Below are 18,608 nucleotides of genomic sequence, written 5' to 3' on the forward strand. Positions count from 1 at the left end.
AAGAGTGATGTTTTATCTCCCCAAGATTACTTATGATTTGCTATAGTAATTTAAAAGGAAACAATTAAGTGAAATCTGATAGTTTTGGGGAAACAAACTCAAAAGTTTATTTTAGATTTAATAAAATTTAGGCAGTGGTTTACTAGCACCTTTATCATGCTGTGTTGCATATGTATCAGAGATAGAAATATGATCATGTAATTCCCAAACTTACTGACCGTAGTACTTTTTGTTTTAAATGATATATTTGAGAAATCGTGTCCTAAGAACAGATTTTTGCAAAAGCTTATTTATTTCCTGTTGACTACTCTCCCTTAGCAACCTGAGTTTTTAAAATGGGCATGCAGGGGGCCCGGCGTGATGGTGCAGCAGTGGTTAAGGTCCTCGCCTTGCACGCGCCGGGATCCCATTTGGGTGCCGGTTCTAATCCTGGTGGCCCCACTTCCCATCCAGCTCCCTGTCTGTGACCCGGGAAAGCAGTCGAGGACGGCCCAAAGCTTTGGGACCCTGCACCCGCATGGGAGACCCGGGAGAAGTTTCTGGCTCCTGGCTCTGGATCGGCATAGCATGGGCCATTGCCGTCACTTGTGGAGTGAATCATTTTTAAAGATTTATTGTAATTGGAAAGTGAAATATACAGAGGAGAGATGGGTGAAATTTTTAATCAGAATAACTTAGAATGTGTGAAGTGTTTAATGCAATATAATTTGCAAATACATAGAATAGAATAGGTGCTTTGCTTTTTAAATTAGTAGATGGGATACAAGAGCAATACTCAAATCAGTTGTATTTCTAGTAACAATGAACCAACCAAAATGAAATTAAGATTGTGATTCCCTTTATAATGGGCATCACGAAGAATCAAACTATTGAATAGATTTAATAGGAAATATAAGATTTGCACACTGACAGAACATTGTTGAATGAAATTTTAAAAGATCAAAGTAACTGGAAAGACATTCTGTGTTCATGAACCAGGAGATTTAACGTTAGGATGACAACACTAGGTCCAAGCCTCACGCCTTTGTGGATATGGGGCAGTGGATTGCCCCCTAAGGGGCTCAGGGATGTGTGAGAGTGGGGACTGCCAAGGGACAGGTATGGAATGAGTTCTGGGAGATTCCACAAACCAGGCCCCTGCACTCGCAGGTAAACCAGGTGGTTTAGACTGGGTGGTTTGGGGAGAGAGGAACCAGACAACCTGTGTAAGTCAGACCAGTGCACCCACCCATGTGGAATATCTGGGCTGGGCTAGGGGGTATCACTTGCCCCTGAAAGCTAGGCCTGGAATGCCTCCCTGGCTGGACTAGGCCATAGTTCCCATTAATGAATGTTGGAGCAGAGGATGGGCCATAATACTGACTGGCAGTACCCCATGCCAAGCTCAAGATCAGGGCTGGGAGTGGGTCTAGTAGGGGAACTCTGTAGGTACTTCTCTGCTGAACTGCAGCTCCTGTTAAGTGAGCATGAGAGCCAGCAGTGGGGGTGGCCTGTGCTGGACAAAGTGATAGCACCTGTTTTCATACATGTGGGTAAACCTGGGGGGTGGATTGGGATGAGCTAAACTGCAGCATCAGTGGGTGTGTACCAGTTGAATGGGATTATAGGAAGGGCTGGACTAGTCTCCTGCTCATGCTGTATAGGAACCGTGGCAGAGGACAGGCCTGTTTGGGGTTATTAGGAGTCTGCCTCCACTAGGCTACAGTCTCACTGGTGTGTGTAAGGGCTGGGTAGGGTTAGGCTGCAGCACCCATCAGTTTGTGTAGGAGGTGGGACTGGGGTTGGAACTGACCAGGCAATTGCATTCACCACTGTGTGCATAGGCTGTTGGCGGGTGTTAGACTGAACTCGACCCAGCACTAGTTTGCCCAGATAAGAATCAGGTTTGGGGTCATCACAGGTGAGATTTCTTGGGAGACTCTCCAATTAAACCAGTGGACTTAAACCTTGGCAACTGGGAAAATGACCTTGGAGTGTGTGTGTTGGGACTGGACCTTCTCAGTTGTTAGAGCTTGTGCTGTGGACATAGCATGTCCAGATGCACATGACAGCCAGTTCATCTAGGCCACCAGGGAACGTCAGGTGGCTTGTAGAGAATGCAAAGCAGGACAGGCTGACAACTCTCCTTGCCAAGCATTGGCAGCAAGTGTCTGGGTGTGCAGATACCCTCACGTGGACTTAGTCAACCAATAAACCTTGGAAAAATTTTCTCAACCCTGGAACACTGAAACCAACAACATCTCAGAAATATTGTAACCACTTAAGTAATACCCTCTGAACGTTCCTCCCCACCTTTGGATCTCTAAGATGACATCAGTTGGTTCACCTGCATCCCTGGTGCTGATGTAGTTTGACAGCAAGGAGTGCCCCCACCACGGGGCAGTTACAGGAGAAAAAAAAAAATTAGAAATATTTGTCCTGTTCATCTTCCTCCATATTTTGACCCTTCCCACCCTAATCAGTGACCCACATGGGCTTTAAAAATAAAATAAAGTTGACAATACAGCACAAATTCATCTAGATTCAGTCCAGTTCTTAACAAAAATCCTAATTTGTTTTAGAAATTGACAAATGCTTTCTAATATTCTTACTGAAATGTAGATGACCCAAAGTACCCGCCCCATCCCCCAGGCTCTGATTTCGAAGCATGTGCGCACACCCCTCATGGCCACCCCACCTTATCATCAGAACATGGGTTTCTGGCGTGTGGATAGACATGCCAGTTTAGTGATATACATTTGAAAATTCCTTAGATTTCTGATCAATTGCTTTTTGATCATTGAATAACAAGAGCCCTAAAATATTGCATTTTTTAAAAGATTTATTTTATTTTTATTACAAAGTGAGATATACAGAGATGAGGAAAATAGAGAGGAAGATCTTCCGTCTGATGGATCACTCCCCAAGTGAGCGCAACGGCCGGTGCTGTGTGGATCCGGAGCCAGGAACCAGGAACTTCCTCCATGTCTCCCACATGGCTACAGTGTCCCAAAGCATTGGGCCATCCTTGATTGCTTTCCCAGGCCACAAGCAGGCAGCTGGATGGGAAGAAGAGTTGCTGGGATTAGAACTGGTGCCCAAATGGGATCCCGGCGCGTGCAAGGCGAGGACCTTAACCACTACGCCATTGTGCCGGGCCCTGATTCTACCCTTTTAACTTTCCTCCTTTGCTTAAATTAACAGTAATTTTTCTGTACGTAAGACTAGTGTGATTTGTGATTTATGACCTGTGCTTTGTCAGCTGATTTATGTGCTGAGAATTGGTAACCTAGGAGAGTGCCCATTTTAACTGTAGTCAGAGAAGTATAAATAAACACAACACAAATGCACATACACAATCAACACTACAGTTAATGGTGACTAGAACTTGGCATAGTGAAAAAGATTTTAATGAGTATATAGTGAAAGAAAGGCAGTATGAGATTCAGGTACAAAGTCCAAATTACTTATAACTTTGGTTATTCAGTTTGTAGTATAGAATGCCCATATATCATTATTAGAATGAAATGTGATAGTATTTGCACACATGGAGGATGTTTTTGAATGTTCTATATTTTAACAGTAATAAAAGGATGTTTCCTTTAATTTTAAATTTTCCTTGGCTCAGATTTTTAGAAAAAAATATTTGAGAGGCAGAGTTAGAGGAGAGACTCTTCATCCACTGCTCCACTCCCCAAATGATCGCAGTGGCTGAGCTGGGTAAGGCTCATCCAGGAGCCAGGAACAACCTCTCAGTCTCCCACATGTGCTCAGAGGCCCAAGAACCTGAAGTATCTGCTGCTGTTTCCCAGGTGCGTTAGCAGGGGGCTGAATTGGAAGTGGAGAAGCAGGACTCCAGTGGGATACCTATTTGGGATGCTGGCACACCGCAGGCAGCAGCTTAACCTGATGCGCCACAACACCAGCTCCCTCCCCCCAAATTTTCTTTGTTTATAGATTGGGTATAAGATTATAGAAGGAGTTTCCATGGCTTTCACTATGTTCTGAATTGAGAACATATTCTCAAATGTAACTTCTAAAAGTTTAACTTCTAAAAGTTACCAAAGCTGCTGAGAACTCCCACTTCCTGGCCAATGTAAAATGACTGGCACCAGACTAGCCCTCTGGTTATGACTGAGTAGGAAAGTTTGAAAAAAAAAAAAGGTGTGAGGGGAGGTGTGAGACAAGTGTTTTTAGCTATTTGATAACACATAAGGCAGGGCTACTTTCTCAGAGAAGGAAAACAAATAAGTTGAGCCCTGTGATTTTGCTGGCTTTCTGTTTGAAACTGGATTCCATTCTGGGATCCAAGCAGAAAGTGACAGTCTTGCTGATCCACGGAGGGACGCACCAGAGTGCAGGGAGGATGGCGAGGCTGGAGTTTGCAGAATTCGCTGCTATAAAAGTTGACAGCGTGTGGACAGTAGAGTGGCCTGCAGTGTGGCACAAAGCTCGTTCCTGTTTTGGAGCATTGGTTTGTGTCCCAGCTACTCTACTTCTCATCCAGCTTCTTGCTGATGGCCCAAGTACCTGGCCCCTGGCACTCGTATGGGTTGCAAGATGGAGTTGCAGGTTCCTGGTTTCAGCCTGGCTCACCTTGACCTAACCCTGACCATCATGACCATCTGAGGAAGCAACCCTGTGTAACTCTGCAATTCAGATAAGTGAAATAAACTTTAAAAATGAAAGTAAGGTTTTTCTAAATTCACCCTTAAAAAAAGACTGAGAGATTAGCCTGAAAAAGATTAAGCTAGTTCTCAGTTTAACTGCTTTACCTGAACATTAATAACAAAGTGACAGAGTCGGAAAGAGAAGTAGACAATCCACAGTTTAAGTAGTTGGATGTTTCAACATCCCTCTAATTGATAATATAAGTAGATATACATCAGAGAAATTGAATCTTAACACTTTTCTGAAAGAAGTTGCAAGGGCTCAGATGCCTTAATTCTAACAAGTGTTTAATGAGGAAATAATACTAATGGTAAGGACTTTCAGTAAATACAAGAGAAGGACATGCTTTCCACATTTTATGCAATCAGCCTTATCTTGGTTACGCAAGGAAAGATGACATACCCTGAACATAGAGATGTTCTTCATGACCATGTACATAAGAACTTTTATAAATAATTGCAAGTCAAATATAGGAACTTATAAAAAATAATGTCTTGACCATGATGGAGTTCAACTGAGAATGCATTCAGTATCAATGTAATTAGCTGCCTCCGTGAAATGAGGAGAGAGGAGAACAGAAAAGCATGTCAGATACAGTTTAGGACAGCTCGGGAAACTAGGAATACAAGTATATTTCGGCCTACGAACAGTTGCATAGTAAATGTAATAAATTGAGTGATGGAACTTTAAAGCTTTTTTCCTAGGATTTAAATGCAAAATACTATAATACTGTATCTGTTCCTGGTCCTACCTAATTCAGTAAGGGAAGAGAAAGAAATGTTATAAAAACTTAAAAAATGAACCAGTGGATGGAGGATCTTTCTGTCTCTTCTTCTCTCTGTAAATATGACTTTCCAACAAAAATAAATAAGTCTTTACCAAAAAAAGTGTAATAGTACCTTTATTTCCAAATTGTGTAGTTTACTATAGAAAGTTATAAGCAATTTGCTTCCTCTGAAAAGGGCAACTTGAGTTAATGAAAATGTAGCAACTATGTAAGATACAGATACATAAAGCAATTGCATGGGTGTTTAGCAGTAATTGGAAAAGGAAACTTTTTTAAAAATTTATTTTTTAACTTTTATTGGAAAGTCAGATGTACAGAGAGGAAGATCATCCATCCTTGGTTCACTCCCCAAGTAGCTGCTACAGCCAGAGCTGAGCTGATCCGAAGCCAAGAGCCAGGAGCTTCTTGGTCTCCCAGTTGTCGGGTGCAGGGTCCTAAGGCCTTGGGCATCCTCACTTGGGGGATGTGCCAAAATTCTGTGGTCTCTTCCGGGTTATAGCCTGAAGCCAGGCTTCAAGCAGGTTCCGCCTTCCTCCAGTAATCATGGCAACCATCAGATTTAATTTTATTTTCAGGACCTCTCTTAAATGTAAGTTCCCACAACACAGGAACTTTGCTTTTTCAGTCCTGAGTGTTTGATACATGTTACTGTAATGTGAATAATCCTGTGTCCCCAAGTGTCTGCAACGGCCAGAGCTGAACCAATCTGAAGCCAGGAGCCAGAAGCCTCATCTAGGTCTCCACATGGGTGCAGGGTCTGAAGGCTTTGGGACATCCTCGACTGCTTTCCCAGGACACAGGCAAGAAGCTGGATGGGAAATGGGGCTGCTGGGATTAGAACCGGCGTCCCTAAGGGATCCAAGCACATGCATGGTGGGGACTTTAGCCACTAGGCTACCGTGCCTAGCTCTGAATGTTCAATTCTTACATCTTTTTTCCATCAAGCTGCTTTCATCATCTTTTAAGGATAAATTGATATTTTCAACAGCTCTTTTTTTGTTAATAGTACTAGTATTACTTCTCTGAATAGAATTGCTTGAATGTTATGCCTGAAGTCTGATTTTGCTTTTAATTTTGCTTACTTTTAATGTTTGATTTTGTACAACGCAAAGGTAGCTCTTGGACATGTGTATTGTCCTTAGATGATGGTTTTATTACTTACCTTACATTGTAGTTAGGAGAAGTTGAACTTAGCTTTATTTCTATCACCGGGCATTTTCAGTTCCTAGAAACTACCCACTTCCAGCACTTAAGAAGTTTTAGAAATGAGTAGAGTTACGGCGTGTAGCAGGAGAATGAAAGTTAAACTAATTGGATTTTATCAAAATGTAAAATGTTTGTTAAATATGTTTTTAAAATTAACTGATTAACTTTTAAATTTTTACTTATTTGAAAGAATTAGGGACGAGGGAGTGCTAGCTGGTGTGTCTGTCTGCTGGGTCCCTGCCTGGCTGGCAGCAGAAGGAGCAGCTGGAACACTGGCTGCCCCAGCGTTATCCCTTCCCACCCTAGGATAATACTGTAAAAATGAGAGGCTAGCACTGTGGATGAGCAGGTAAGCTAAGGCTTGTAGCACTAGCACCCATATGGGTGCTGATTAGAGTCCTGGCTGCTTCACCTCCAACCCACTTCCCTGCTGATGTCGCTGGGAAAGTAGCAGAGAGTGACTCGAGTCCTTGGGCCCCCGCACCCACGTGGGAAATGTGGGTGAAGCTCCTAGCTCCTGTCTTTGGCCTGGTCCTGCCCTGGCAGGACAGCTGTTGTTCCCTGTCTCCTTTTTCTGTAACTCCACTTTTCAAAAGGATAAATTAAAAACAAAACAAAAACAAAAACGAGTAAGTTCACAGAATGGAAGAGCGCATGTGCACACTGGATATCTGATAACAGCTGTGTGCGATTCTTACAGCTCACAAGAAGTGGGTGAAAGGGCAGGGGCCTGACCCAGCCAACTGTGAAATAATAGCTGAGCTTACTGCAGGAAGGGCTCTCCAGAGGAGCCTTTTCCTAATCTGCATTTCATGTCATGCACCGGTAAACTAACAACAGCTACATGAAGAAGTGAACTTTTCAAAATTTATGTTGTGACAACTAATAATGGAACTTGTTCTCAATTTCAGAATAGGCAACATTCAAGAGTTATATAGACTTAGATTTCCTCTGTTGTTCAGTGGAGAAAACACTTGATTCCCATCTGTAGAAAGCCAAAAATATTTATCATTTAGATATAAATCATTAGACTTTGTCCTGAGTTCATGATACAGGTTATTCTACCTGCAATAATTACTGTGTATTTGTGTATTACTAGCTTTGAAAAATTTATGGGGAGTAAAGGTTGTTGTTACTCCTTTTGCCACTAGATGGTGCTTGTATAGCATCATTAAAGCAACTAAATTGTCACATTCTTTCCATGAAGAGCTGAAAATTGATATTAACTGCAGTGCAGTGAAAGTTTTTTTTAAAGATTTTTATCGCAAAATCAGATATACAGGAAGAGGGAGAGACAGAAAATCTTTCATCCGATGATTCACTCCCCAAGTGACCGCAGCAACTGGAGCTGAGCTGTGGAGGCCAAAGCCAGTAGGCTCTTTCCAGCTCCCAGCTTATGGTCTAGGAAGGCAGTGGAAGATGGGCCAAGTCCTTGGAACCTTGCACACACGTGGGAGACCTAGAGGAAGCTTCTGGCCCTTGGCTTCAGATCAGCTGTGGCCATTATGTCCATTTTGGGAGTGAACCAGTAGGTTGAAGATCTCTGTGTGTGTTTATCTCCTTCACTTTGTAAGTCCACCTTTTGAATAAAAATAAAATATTTTTTATAAATATTTTAAATAAAATATAATAATTAAATAATAATAAAATAATTTCAAAAAAATAGCTGGATCAAACTCTTTGAATATCCGTATTGTTCAAGCGAATGTTGGTGCTGCAGGAAAATCTGAACATTCCTTCTGGAAGAATCTTATGGACTGACAGGTTTTGTACTTTTTCTTTTTTTTTAAAGATTTATTTTTATTATTTTTTTTATTGAAAAGGCAGATATACAGAGAGGAGAGACAGAGAGGAAGATCTTCTGTCCGATGATTCACTCCCCAAGTGAGCGCAACGGCCGATGCTGTGCCGATCCGAAGCCAGGAGCCTCTTCCAGGTCTCCCACACAGGTGCAGGGTCCCAAAGCTTTGGGCCGTCCTCGACTGTTTTCCCGGGCCACAGGCAGGGAGCTGGATGGGAAACGAGGCTGCCAGGATAGAACCAGTGCCCATATGGGATCCCGGGCGTGCAAGGCGAGGACCTTAACCACTTGGCACCACTGCGCCGGGCCCTGTACTTTTTCTTGACAGCTGATATACTCAGTAGCTCTTGTCCCTAAATTTTATTTTAAGTTTCTCTACTACATTTATATCCACTATATGTTTGTTTCTTTGTTTTGCTTCAGTGTATTGTGAGGTAGAGATGTGGATGCTGGTGTATTTACTTGGAAAGTATGAAGCTGGGTCCGGCGCTGTGGCCTAGTGGCTAAAGTTCTCTCCTTGAACGTGCTGGGATCCCATATGGGTCCTGGGTTCTAATCCTAGCAGCCCCACTTCCCATCAAGCTCCCTGCTTGTGGCCTGGGAAAGCAGTAGAAGACAGCCCAAAGCCTTGGAACTCCACACCTACGTGGGAGACCTGAAAGAGGCTTCTGGCTCCTGGCTTTGGTTTGGCGCAGCATCAGCCATTGTGGTCACTTGGGGAGTGAATGACTGGACAGAAGATATTTCTGTCTCTCCTCCTCTCTATATATACCTAACTCTGCAGTAAAAATAAATCTTTTTTTTTTTTTTTTAAGTATGAACCTGTAGACTGGAAATTGACTGGAAGGTGGCCTGGACAAGTGCGTGAGCATCTTCATGCATAGATGGTGGTGATTGGTTCAAGTGATGAAGTGGGTGGGTTTGGATTTTTATTTATTAATGTAGTAATAGTTGTATTTAGGTGGCGGGGACCCAGTTACTTGAGCCATTGCCTGCTACTTCCCACAGAGCTCATTATCAGGAAGTTGAAATAGAAAAAGGAATTGGGACTTGAACTCAGGTAGCCCTACATGGGAGCCATTTGTCCCAAGTGGTGTCTTTTCTGTTTGTGCACCAAATGCCTGCCTTCCTGCTCCTCTGCTCCGAGATGTAAGAAAGCTTCCCTTCCCAGGGCTTATCCAGCCACTTTCTCCCAGGGACAGAGAGCAACTTTGTTGCTCGGTGGCTAAATCCTCACCTTGCACCAGTTCCTGTCTCAGCTGTTCCACTTCCCATCCAGCTTCTTGCTTGTGGCCTGGGAAGACAGTCAAGAATGGCCCAAAAATAACATTGACCTAGAGGCAGTGAGAGGAAGGTTCTGAAATGGATTCTCCTTTGGAATACTAAAGACTTAAATGAAAAGCTGAGTTGAGGTTGAGTGTATCAGTTCTTGTTTTGCATAAAGCAAAGATAGTGTCTTGAAATCTAGGCAACTTTAACAGTATAAACTACAATAAAAACAGTTGTCCAAGGAGGAAATAATAGTATGCTGGTTTGTTCAGCAGTTAAACAAAGCAGTCACAAAATACAGAAGGAGAGACAGAAAGATCTAATGTCCACTGGGTCACTCCCCAACTGATCACAGTGGCCAGTGCTGAACTGCTCTGGAGCCAGGAGCCAGGAGCTTATTCCAGGTCTCCCATGTGGAACCAGGGACCCACAGTATTGGACCTTGTCCCAGGCTCATTTTGTGATACTAAAGTTATTTTGCAGGCTCATCCATCCTAAAAACCAATTACAGCCCCTCTAAAGTTGCTCACACATCCCCCTTCCCATTTCCTGCCTTCCTGTGAATAGGGTATCTAATTTTCAGCCATCTGACTTCTGGAATTTTCTTTTGTACAGCTGTTACACATGTGCATGGACAGATTTGTTTGCTTTTTCTCCTGTTAATCTATTAGAGCTTTTCCAGCAGATCCAGTTATTGAACCAAGAAAAGATTGGGGCTGGTTTAGAAGCAGACAGGCACAGACGAGCAGGGGAGCACAGGGTGACCCGATGGACGTTTACAGATTTCAAGGTCAAGATGAGGTAGCTGACATGCTTTTTTTGGGGTTTGTTTTTTGACCATTTCGTGGTGGGAGGTTAACAGTAGTAGGGGCCATGGTACTGAGTAGGAAACCATTGAATAATTGTTTGTTTTAAAGATTTATTTGTTATTATTGGAAAGGCAGATTTACGAGAAGAGAAACAAACATCTTCTGTCCACTGGTTCTCTCCCCAAGTGACTGCAATGGCCAAAGCTGATCTGACCTGAAGCCAGGAGTCATTTCTGAGTTTCCTGTGTGGGTTTGGAGAGCCAGGGAGGACTCAAGATTATACCTATATGGGATACTGGTGCTGTAGACGGAACTTTGCTTCACAAGCCACAGCACCGGCCTTCAGATCATCTCTGATTGTTATCTGTCATTTCTTGCCTTTTTTCTTTTTTTAAGATTTATTTTTATTATTTTTTTATTGCAAAGTCAGATATACAGAGAGGAGGAGAGCCAGAGAGGAAGATCTTCTGTCCAGTGATTCACTCCCCAAGTGACCACAATAGCCGCAGCTGAGCCGATCTGAAGCCAGGAGCCAGGAGTCTCTTCCGGGTCTCCCACACAGGTGCAGGGTCCCAAGGCTTTGGGCTGTTCTCAGCTGCTTTCCCAGGCCACAGGCAGGGAGCTGGATGGGAAGTGGAGTCGCTGGGATTATAACTGGCACCCATATGGGATCCCAGTACATGCAGGGCAAGGACTTTAACCACTAGGCTACTGTGCCAGGCCCATGTCTGTCGTTTCTAATACTTTAGTATCTTTTCTTCTAAAGTTTAATTTGACTTCAGATATGTTTTAGACAGTTTTGTTTTCATTAATCATTCACTATCAGTTGTTCCTTGGATTGATCCAAATTTTATGTTTGTCTCGTAGGAGCTAAACTGGGTCTTCAAGTGGAGCAGGAAAAGAATTGAGATGAGGAATGGTTTTAAGAATTAGAATATCCTGAGAGGCAAGGGAAAATTAAATGAAAGGGATGTATGTATTGTGGTCTTAAGACTTTGATATAAAGAATATTTCATAATTTATCCTGAAAAAGTTAAGAAAGCAGGCAAGTGTTTCATTTTGGAAAGTCACACTACAAAAAGAGAAAAAAAAGTCAGACTACAGTCTTAATTGTGAAGCATTACAAAAATTTTGCTTTTTATTTTCTTGCCTTTTCCTGTGTAATCAGATTCTTTTCCCTTATTAAAGAGCTCCCTCATCCCTGGCTTTAGTTTTTAATCGTGTGAAGTAAATGTAGTCTGAAAATTAGGGGTGGTGGGGGCTGAATTTGGCTTTATGTCTGTTGCTTCTTGTTCAAGGTAGACAATTTATATATGTATTTGTTTTCTAATTGTGGATTATCAAGCAGTAGTCAGTATAACTTGGTGAGTTAAATTCGGAGAAGGGGTTTCTGCTTTCAGGCGGGTACTGCATTTGCTGTTCATAGCACAGGGCCGTCTCCGTTGTGGCTGCGTCCTCCCTCGGCCCTCCGGGAGGCACAGGTCTTCCAGCTGGGGCTTCCCTAGGGCCTCTGTCAGTGAGCAGATGCTTTTTCTAGGTTCCTGATTCTGTGGTCCTTGCTAGGTTTCAAGTAAATGGTGTTCTGAAGTATTCTGCTGCCTGAAGTCTCTGGAGCTTTGCTTGTATCTCATGTATGGCTGCAAAAAAAGAAAAAAAAAATTGCAGGCGATTTTGATACATTCTCCTAGCCTAGCCCTGCCACCTCCAAATGGCAAATAAAATTTTCTTTAGCTTTTCTGGTTTTCAGTTTCCTCTTTGTTTGTAGTCCAGAGGAATTTCTCTTAGTTTTCTCAAAGTAAATTTAGTATATAAACATTCCAGTTGTTTTGTAGTGGAGTAAGTTTCTGCTTATGAAAAGTGTTCATTAGCCAGGATTGGATAATTCAGCCTGACTCTGCCTAATATTTGCTTTGTAAATGGAAATACTAGCCCTTCTTTCCACCTTACTTTTTGCTACTAGCTTGTTTAACTTTTCTACTCTCAAGAGAAACAGCCTGGGGCTGGTGTTGTTTGTGGTAGAGTGGGTAAAAGCTATCACTTGTAGCATTAGCATCCCAAATGGGCTCCAGTTGAGTTCTGGCTCTTGGCTCCCAGCTAGAGTGCGTGGGAGAGCAATGCAGTATTCCCAAGTATTTAGGTCACTGCCACCCACGTGGGAAACCCAGATGGAGTTCCAGGCTCCTAGCTTTGACATGACCCAACCCTGTACGTTGTGGCCATTTGCGGAGTGAACCATTAAGATGGAAGATTACTCTCTCAAATACATAAATCTCAAAGGAAAAAAAAGATTACTCAGCTGCTTGTCTGTCATTCATCTTGTGATAATACAGGAATACAGCAGCTTCAGAGTTTCTGTGTAGAAAGAGAAAGGATGTAGACCATGATTTAGAGCTTTTGTGCAGTTTGGAGCCCCCGCGTAAAACTTTCTGATAATGTCTGATCTGCTTTTATATGAGCTACCTATGATGTGCAGGTAGTTCTTCCTTAGCCGCTTCCTTCTGCCAAATGAGGCCACACAGGGTCACCTTTACAAGCAGGTGGTGGTTCTCCTTAGCACATCTTGTAGGAATCGGTCATTTAACCCGTTTGTTTGATAGTCCAAAAGGACTTACTTTTACTTCCCAGTATAAACCTTTTTTTTTTTTAAAGATTTATTTTTATTATCTTTTTATTGGAAAGGCGGATATACAGAGAGGAGAGACAGAGAGGAAGATCTTCCGTCCGATGATTCACTCCCCAAGCGAGTTCAACGGCCGATACTATGCCGATCCGAGGCCAGGAGACTCTTTCGGGTCTCCCACGCAGGTGCAGGGTCCCAAAGCTTTGGGCCGTCCTCGACTGCTTTCCCGGGCCACAGGCAGGGAGCTGGATGGGAAGCAGGGCTGCTGGGATAGAACCAGCGCCCATATGGGATCTCGGGCGTGCAAGGCGAGGACCTTAACCACTTGGCGCCACCGCGTCGGGCCCCCCAGTATAAACCTTTAGTGTTAAAATTGTCTCTCTGAACACTGCTTATAAGTCTCATTCCATAAATTTTCATGTGTGTCTTCATTTTAATTCATTAAAATGCTTTCTTAACTTTCATTGTGATTTCTAATTTGACTTACGAATTTCCACACATTTGAGAATTCTTCTGGGGATCTTTCTGTTACTTGATTTCTGGTTTAGTTTGTTGTATTCAGAAAGCATGCTCATATGACTAAGTATTTTTACATTTCTTGAAATTTCTGTTGCAGTTTGTATATTGTCTTGCTAGGCATTCAGCATGTAGTTGGAATGTGTATTGCGTTTCTGTGTAAAGATTTACATAAATGTTAGATTTATATAAATAGTTTGGTTGATAAAATGTTATTTGAGCCTCATATCAGTACTGATTTTCTGCCTGCCTGCTTCTTTTTCCCCATGAAGGAGAACTGACGGTTTTACCATATGAAATGTCCCTTTTTCATCCCTGGTGGTTTTCTTTTGCTCTGCAGCCTGGAGAGGGCAATCAGAATTCAACTAGAAAACGTTTTTTATTATACATTCAAATACTGAATGTTTGATTTTCTAATGTTTAGGCGCTTACCCTTGCCATAGCTGTTTCTGCCGCTGTTCTGAATCTTACGTTATCCAGGTTTAAAGTGGGACATGTCTGCTTAGTATAGTATGCTAGGTGAATATTCAGAACCAGCTAAACACGAGTAAGTCTAGAAATGTAATAAGCATTTTTACCACACTAAATTTTACGGTCAAGCACAAAGCTACAGTTACAATCTACCTTTTTTCTATGTTGTAGGAATAGACTTTAAGATCAAAACAGTTGAATTACAAGGAAAGAAGATCAAGCTTCAAATATGGTAAGTATGCTACCTTACTCCTTTATGCGGCAGAGTGCCAAAGGTTTAGGGCTCAGACTGGAGCTCATGAGATCTGGTGGTTTAATTTTTTTCCACTTATTGTAGGGAATTGGTCAAGTTATGTACTGTTGTACTTTCGTATTTTTAAGTGTAAAGTGGAGATAATATCTGCTTAAAGGAGTTGTATGTAGATTTCATGAAATAATCAATGTAAAACTTTCAGTCATTATGCTTGGCTCATAAGACAGCCAGGACAACTAATATTATTATTATTATTATTATTATTATTATTATTTTAATATTCTTCATTACTTGAAGAATGCTAAACTAAGATACTTGTTTGTGTTTTTTTTTTAATGTATTGCAAACTTTATAGGCATTATGTTTCATTAGTTTATAGGGTTTTGCCCACCAAAGTACTATAAAATTACTGGAATTAGTACTTAAATCTGAATCATAGACTTTATAGTAGCAGTATTTCTCAGTGCTTATTATGTGTATTAACTCATTTAATACTCAGAATGCTATGAGACATTATCCCCAACTCCCTTTTAAAAAGATTTTGTTAATTTTACTTGAGTTACAGATAGAGAGATCCATCTATCCTCTCGTTCACTTCTTAAATAGCCACAATAGCCAGAGCTGAGCTGTTCTGAAGCCAGGAGTTTTTGGGTCTCCCACATTGGTGCGGTGTCCCAGGGCTTTGGCCATCTTCTGCTGCTTACCCAGGCCACAAGCAGAGGGCTGGATGGGGAGTAACGCAGCCAGGACATGAACCAGTGCCCATATGGAAATGCCAGTGTCACAGGCTGAGGATTACTTACTGTGCCACTGCACTGACTGCTCCTTTTTTCCAAAACAGCTTTATTAAGGTGAAACTAACAAACATTAAACACTGCACATATGAAAAGCAAATTATTAAATTTTGACGAATGTATAACTGCAGTGATATGATTACAGTAAGATCCTGATCTTAAAAGAGTCCTCATGACTCCTGCAGTGCTTCCAGCTCCTCTCCCCAGGTAGTCACACGGTCACTTTTCTGTCACTTCAGGTTGGTTTCTGTTGTTGAGTACCATGTGTACTGGAAATAATGTTCATGAAGCCATATAATGTGTTCTTCATGTCTTTTTGGAGGTGAGGTCTGGCATTTATGCAGCAGGTATTTTTTTAGTAAATTTTTTTACTTTTTATTGCTAAGTAATATTTCAGTGTTAAGATACATGACTTGTTTATCTATACAACATAGAAACTGCACGTCTGTATAGGCCTTGCCATTCTCCTGGATTATTATTTTTTTCCCACTCTTTTTAAATTACTATTATTTCCATTTTATCATACAGTTCCACAGACCCTAGGATTTCCCTTACCATCTCCCCAAATCCTTTCCCCTGCCCCCACCGAGTTTCCCTATATTATTACTGTAGTATAGTTCTTCATAACCAGTCCTATGTCCATCATTGTGGGCATGGACAATGGCAGAGTCCAGCATCCTATTGTCAAGAGGTAGTTAACAGTTTCATTGGAAGACCATGTTTGGTCTCGAAGTAGAGATGCATACTGCATTGTATCCTCACATCTGGATATGATAGTCTCCATTACACAGTCACTATACATCCCCTTAAATGAAAAGCCACAATACAAAATCAACAACAGGAAGAAAAATAGAAATTCACAATGCCATGAAGTTAAATAACATGTTACTGAATGACTGATGTGTCACTGAAGAAATGAAAAAGAAAATCAAGAACCTTCTTGAAGAAAATGATGCTACTGTATAATCTATGAGTCAGTGAAGAATTTAGTGAGTTTTGAAGAGATGAAACTAGAAAAAAAAAATCAGAGTTCATGAGCTATAGTTTCCACTGATCTTTGTTGGTGAGATAAGTCTCCTGTAGATGGGTTTGGTTTTGTAATCCAGTCTACTAATCTTTGATGTTTAATTGATGAGTTTAAGCCATTTACATTCAGGGTTAATATGAATGGGTAGTAATTTGGTCCTGTCTTTTAGCAAATGGCTGTTAATTGATTTAGTCTTCTATGGTTATTTTACTGGAATGTTCTTCACATTTGCCTTTGGTTTTGGTAGGTGACATTCCTCTTTTCTGTCAGGAGAACATCTTTAAGTATGATTTGTAGGGCAGATTTGGAAGAAGCATGTTCTTTTACCTTTTCTTTACTGTGGAAGAATTTTATTTCTTTCTTTTTTTTTTTTTGAAGATTTATTTTTATTGGAAAGGCGGATATACAGAGAGGAGAGACAGAGAGGAAGGTCTTCTGTCCGATGATTCACTCCCCAGGCAGCCGCAACGGCTGGAGCTGAGCCAATCCAAAGCCAGGAGTTTCTTCCAGGTCTCCCACACCAGTACAGGGTCCAAAGACTTTGGTCCATCCTCTACTGCTTTCCCAGGCCACAGGCAGGGAGCTGGATGGGAAGTGGAGCTGCCGGGATTAGCACCAGCACCCATATGGGATCCCGGGGCGTGCAAGGCGAGAACCCACTCCCCAAGTGAGCGCAACGGGCCGATACTATGCCTATCCGAAGCCAGGAGCCTCTTCCGGGTATCCCACACGGTTGCAGGGTCCCAAAGCTTTGGGCCGTCCTCGACTGCTTTCCCAGGCCACAGGCAGGGAGCTGGAAGGGAAGCAGGGCTGCTGGATAGAACCGGCGTCCATATGGGATCCCAGGCGTGCAAGGCGAGGACCTTAACCACTTGCGCCACCGCGTCGGGCCCCTTTTATTTCATTTTTAAAGACAGAGGATAATGAGACAGATAATGAGACAGTTTAACCAAGGTCTTAAGGTGGCAGTGAGCTGGGATGCATGTGTGTTCAACATGTAGGTTCCAGAGTAGTAGTCTTTCATATATGTGTGTATATGTGTGTATAGATATAGATACATATTAAATAGATACTATATAGATATATATATATATAGCAGAGAGATACAGAATGAGTTCTTCCACCTTGTGGTTCACTCCCAAATGCCTGCCACAGCTTGGATGTGCCATGCCAAAGTCAGTACCCAGAATGCAATCTGAGTCTCCCACAAGAGGGGCAGGAGTTGAAGCCCTTCAGCAGTTACCTGCTGCCTTCATGTACATTATCAAGAGGCTATGCCAGAAGTCAGAACTTGAGCTCAGACATTCTGATAATTAGCTTAACATGCCACCATGCCATATGAAGACTCTGCCGGCACTTTTGTGTAACTAATCTTTTGACCATAGCACCAGCATTGCATATGGGGTGCCAGTTCATGTCCTAGCTGCCCCACTTCTAATCTACCTCTGTGCTTAGGGCCTAGGAAAGCAGTGGAGAATTGTTCAGGGCCTTGGGCCCCTGTGCCCATGTGGGAGACCAGAAAAGGCTGGCTCCTGGCTGGAGCCTAGTTCTGGCTATAGCAGCCATTTGGGGAGTAAACCAGCAGATAGATTCATTCATATTCTCTCTCTCCTTCCCTCCCTCCCTCCTTTCCTCTCTTCCCACTTTCCCATTTCTTCCCCTCTCTCCCCCTTTCCTTTGAGATAAGTTTGCAGATTTCTGCTGGACCTCTAGGACTCAAGTGTAGCACAGAAATGGTAATTGTTAAATGTTGAAACATTTTTGATAGAACCTCTGTGAGACACAATTCTGCATGTTAATTTTCCAGAGAGAAGAGCCTGGAGCACAGGATTCAGAGACCTAATGTTTTTCTCTTATCTCCAGTTCAAATTAAACACATTCAGATACTTATTTCAGCATGAAATTTTGCTTTCTGTAATTATTGGGTACAGAAACTTCAGTCTCTGCTCAAGTTTTGTTGTTGGTTTTATTTGAATAATCATCATCTCTTGCTGTCACCAAGTGTCTTCATTCTGTTGCATTAAGGGTGGGGTGGGTCTTACTCTGAGCAGGGCATGTGTATTTAGTTTAGGTCTAAAGTGGAGAAAGCAGCTGTGGCCTTTGAAATCCTGGCTCTGTGGAAAGTTTCCACCAAAATACCTTCTGCTCCCTGTATTTTCTAGTCGTGGGGGTTTTTACCAGGAAAATATTCACAGTGTTACATCATTAGCAGTTTTTGCATCAGTAATGTCACCTAGAACCAATAGTTTGATTTTAGAGAATTAGCCTTTTATGTACATTAGATATTTTGAGTTCATCCTTGGTCTTTTTCCATTTCCCTTCCCTCCATGTTCACATTAGCACAGCAGACTGTATCTGAAATGTACGTACCTCTCTCCGTCTGTGGTCCTTGTGTCTGAGCCAGC

At 42.1% G+C, this 18,608-nt stretch overlaps 1 protein-coding gene across 1 annotated transcript in view; it reads left to right on the forward strand.

Moving 5' to 3' along the window:
- Nucleotides 1-18,608, forward strand: part of RAB10 (RAB10, member RAS oncogene family) — a 67,176-nt gene that overhangs the window by 37,593 nt on the left and 10,975 nt on the right. Inside the window, exon 2 of the mRNA XM_040992939.1 lies at nt 14,301-14,361. Within this exon, the coding sequence (XP_040848873.1) occupies nt 14,301-14,361 (61 nt within the window). The remainder of the gene's footprint in view (nt 1-14,300; nt 14,362-18,608) is intronic.

This window comes from Ochotona curzoniae, unplaced genomic scaffold (assembly GCF_017591425.1).
Source record: "Ochotona curzoniae isolate NIBS_2020 unplaced genomic scaffold, NIBS_Ocur_1.0 contig_883, whole genome shotgun sequence".
Lineage (NCBI taxonomy): Eukaryota > Metazoa > Chordata > Mammalia > Lagomorpha > Ochotonidae > Ochotona > Ochotona curzoniae.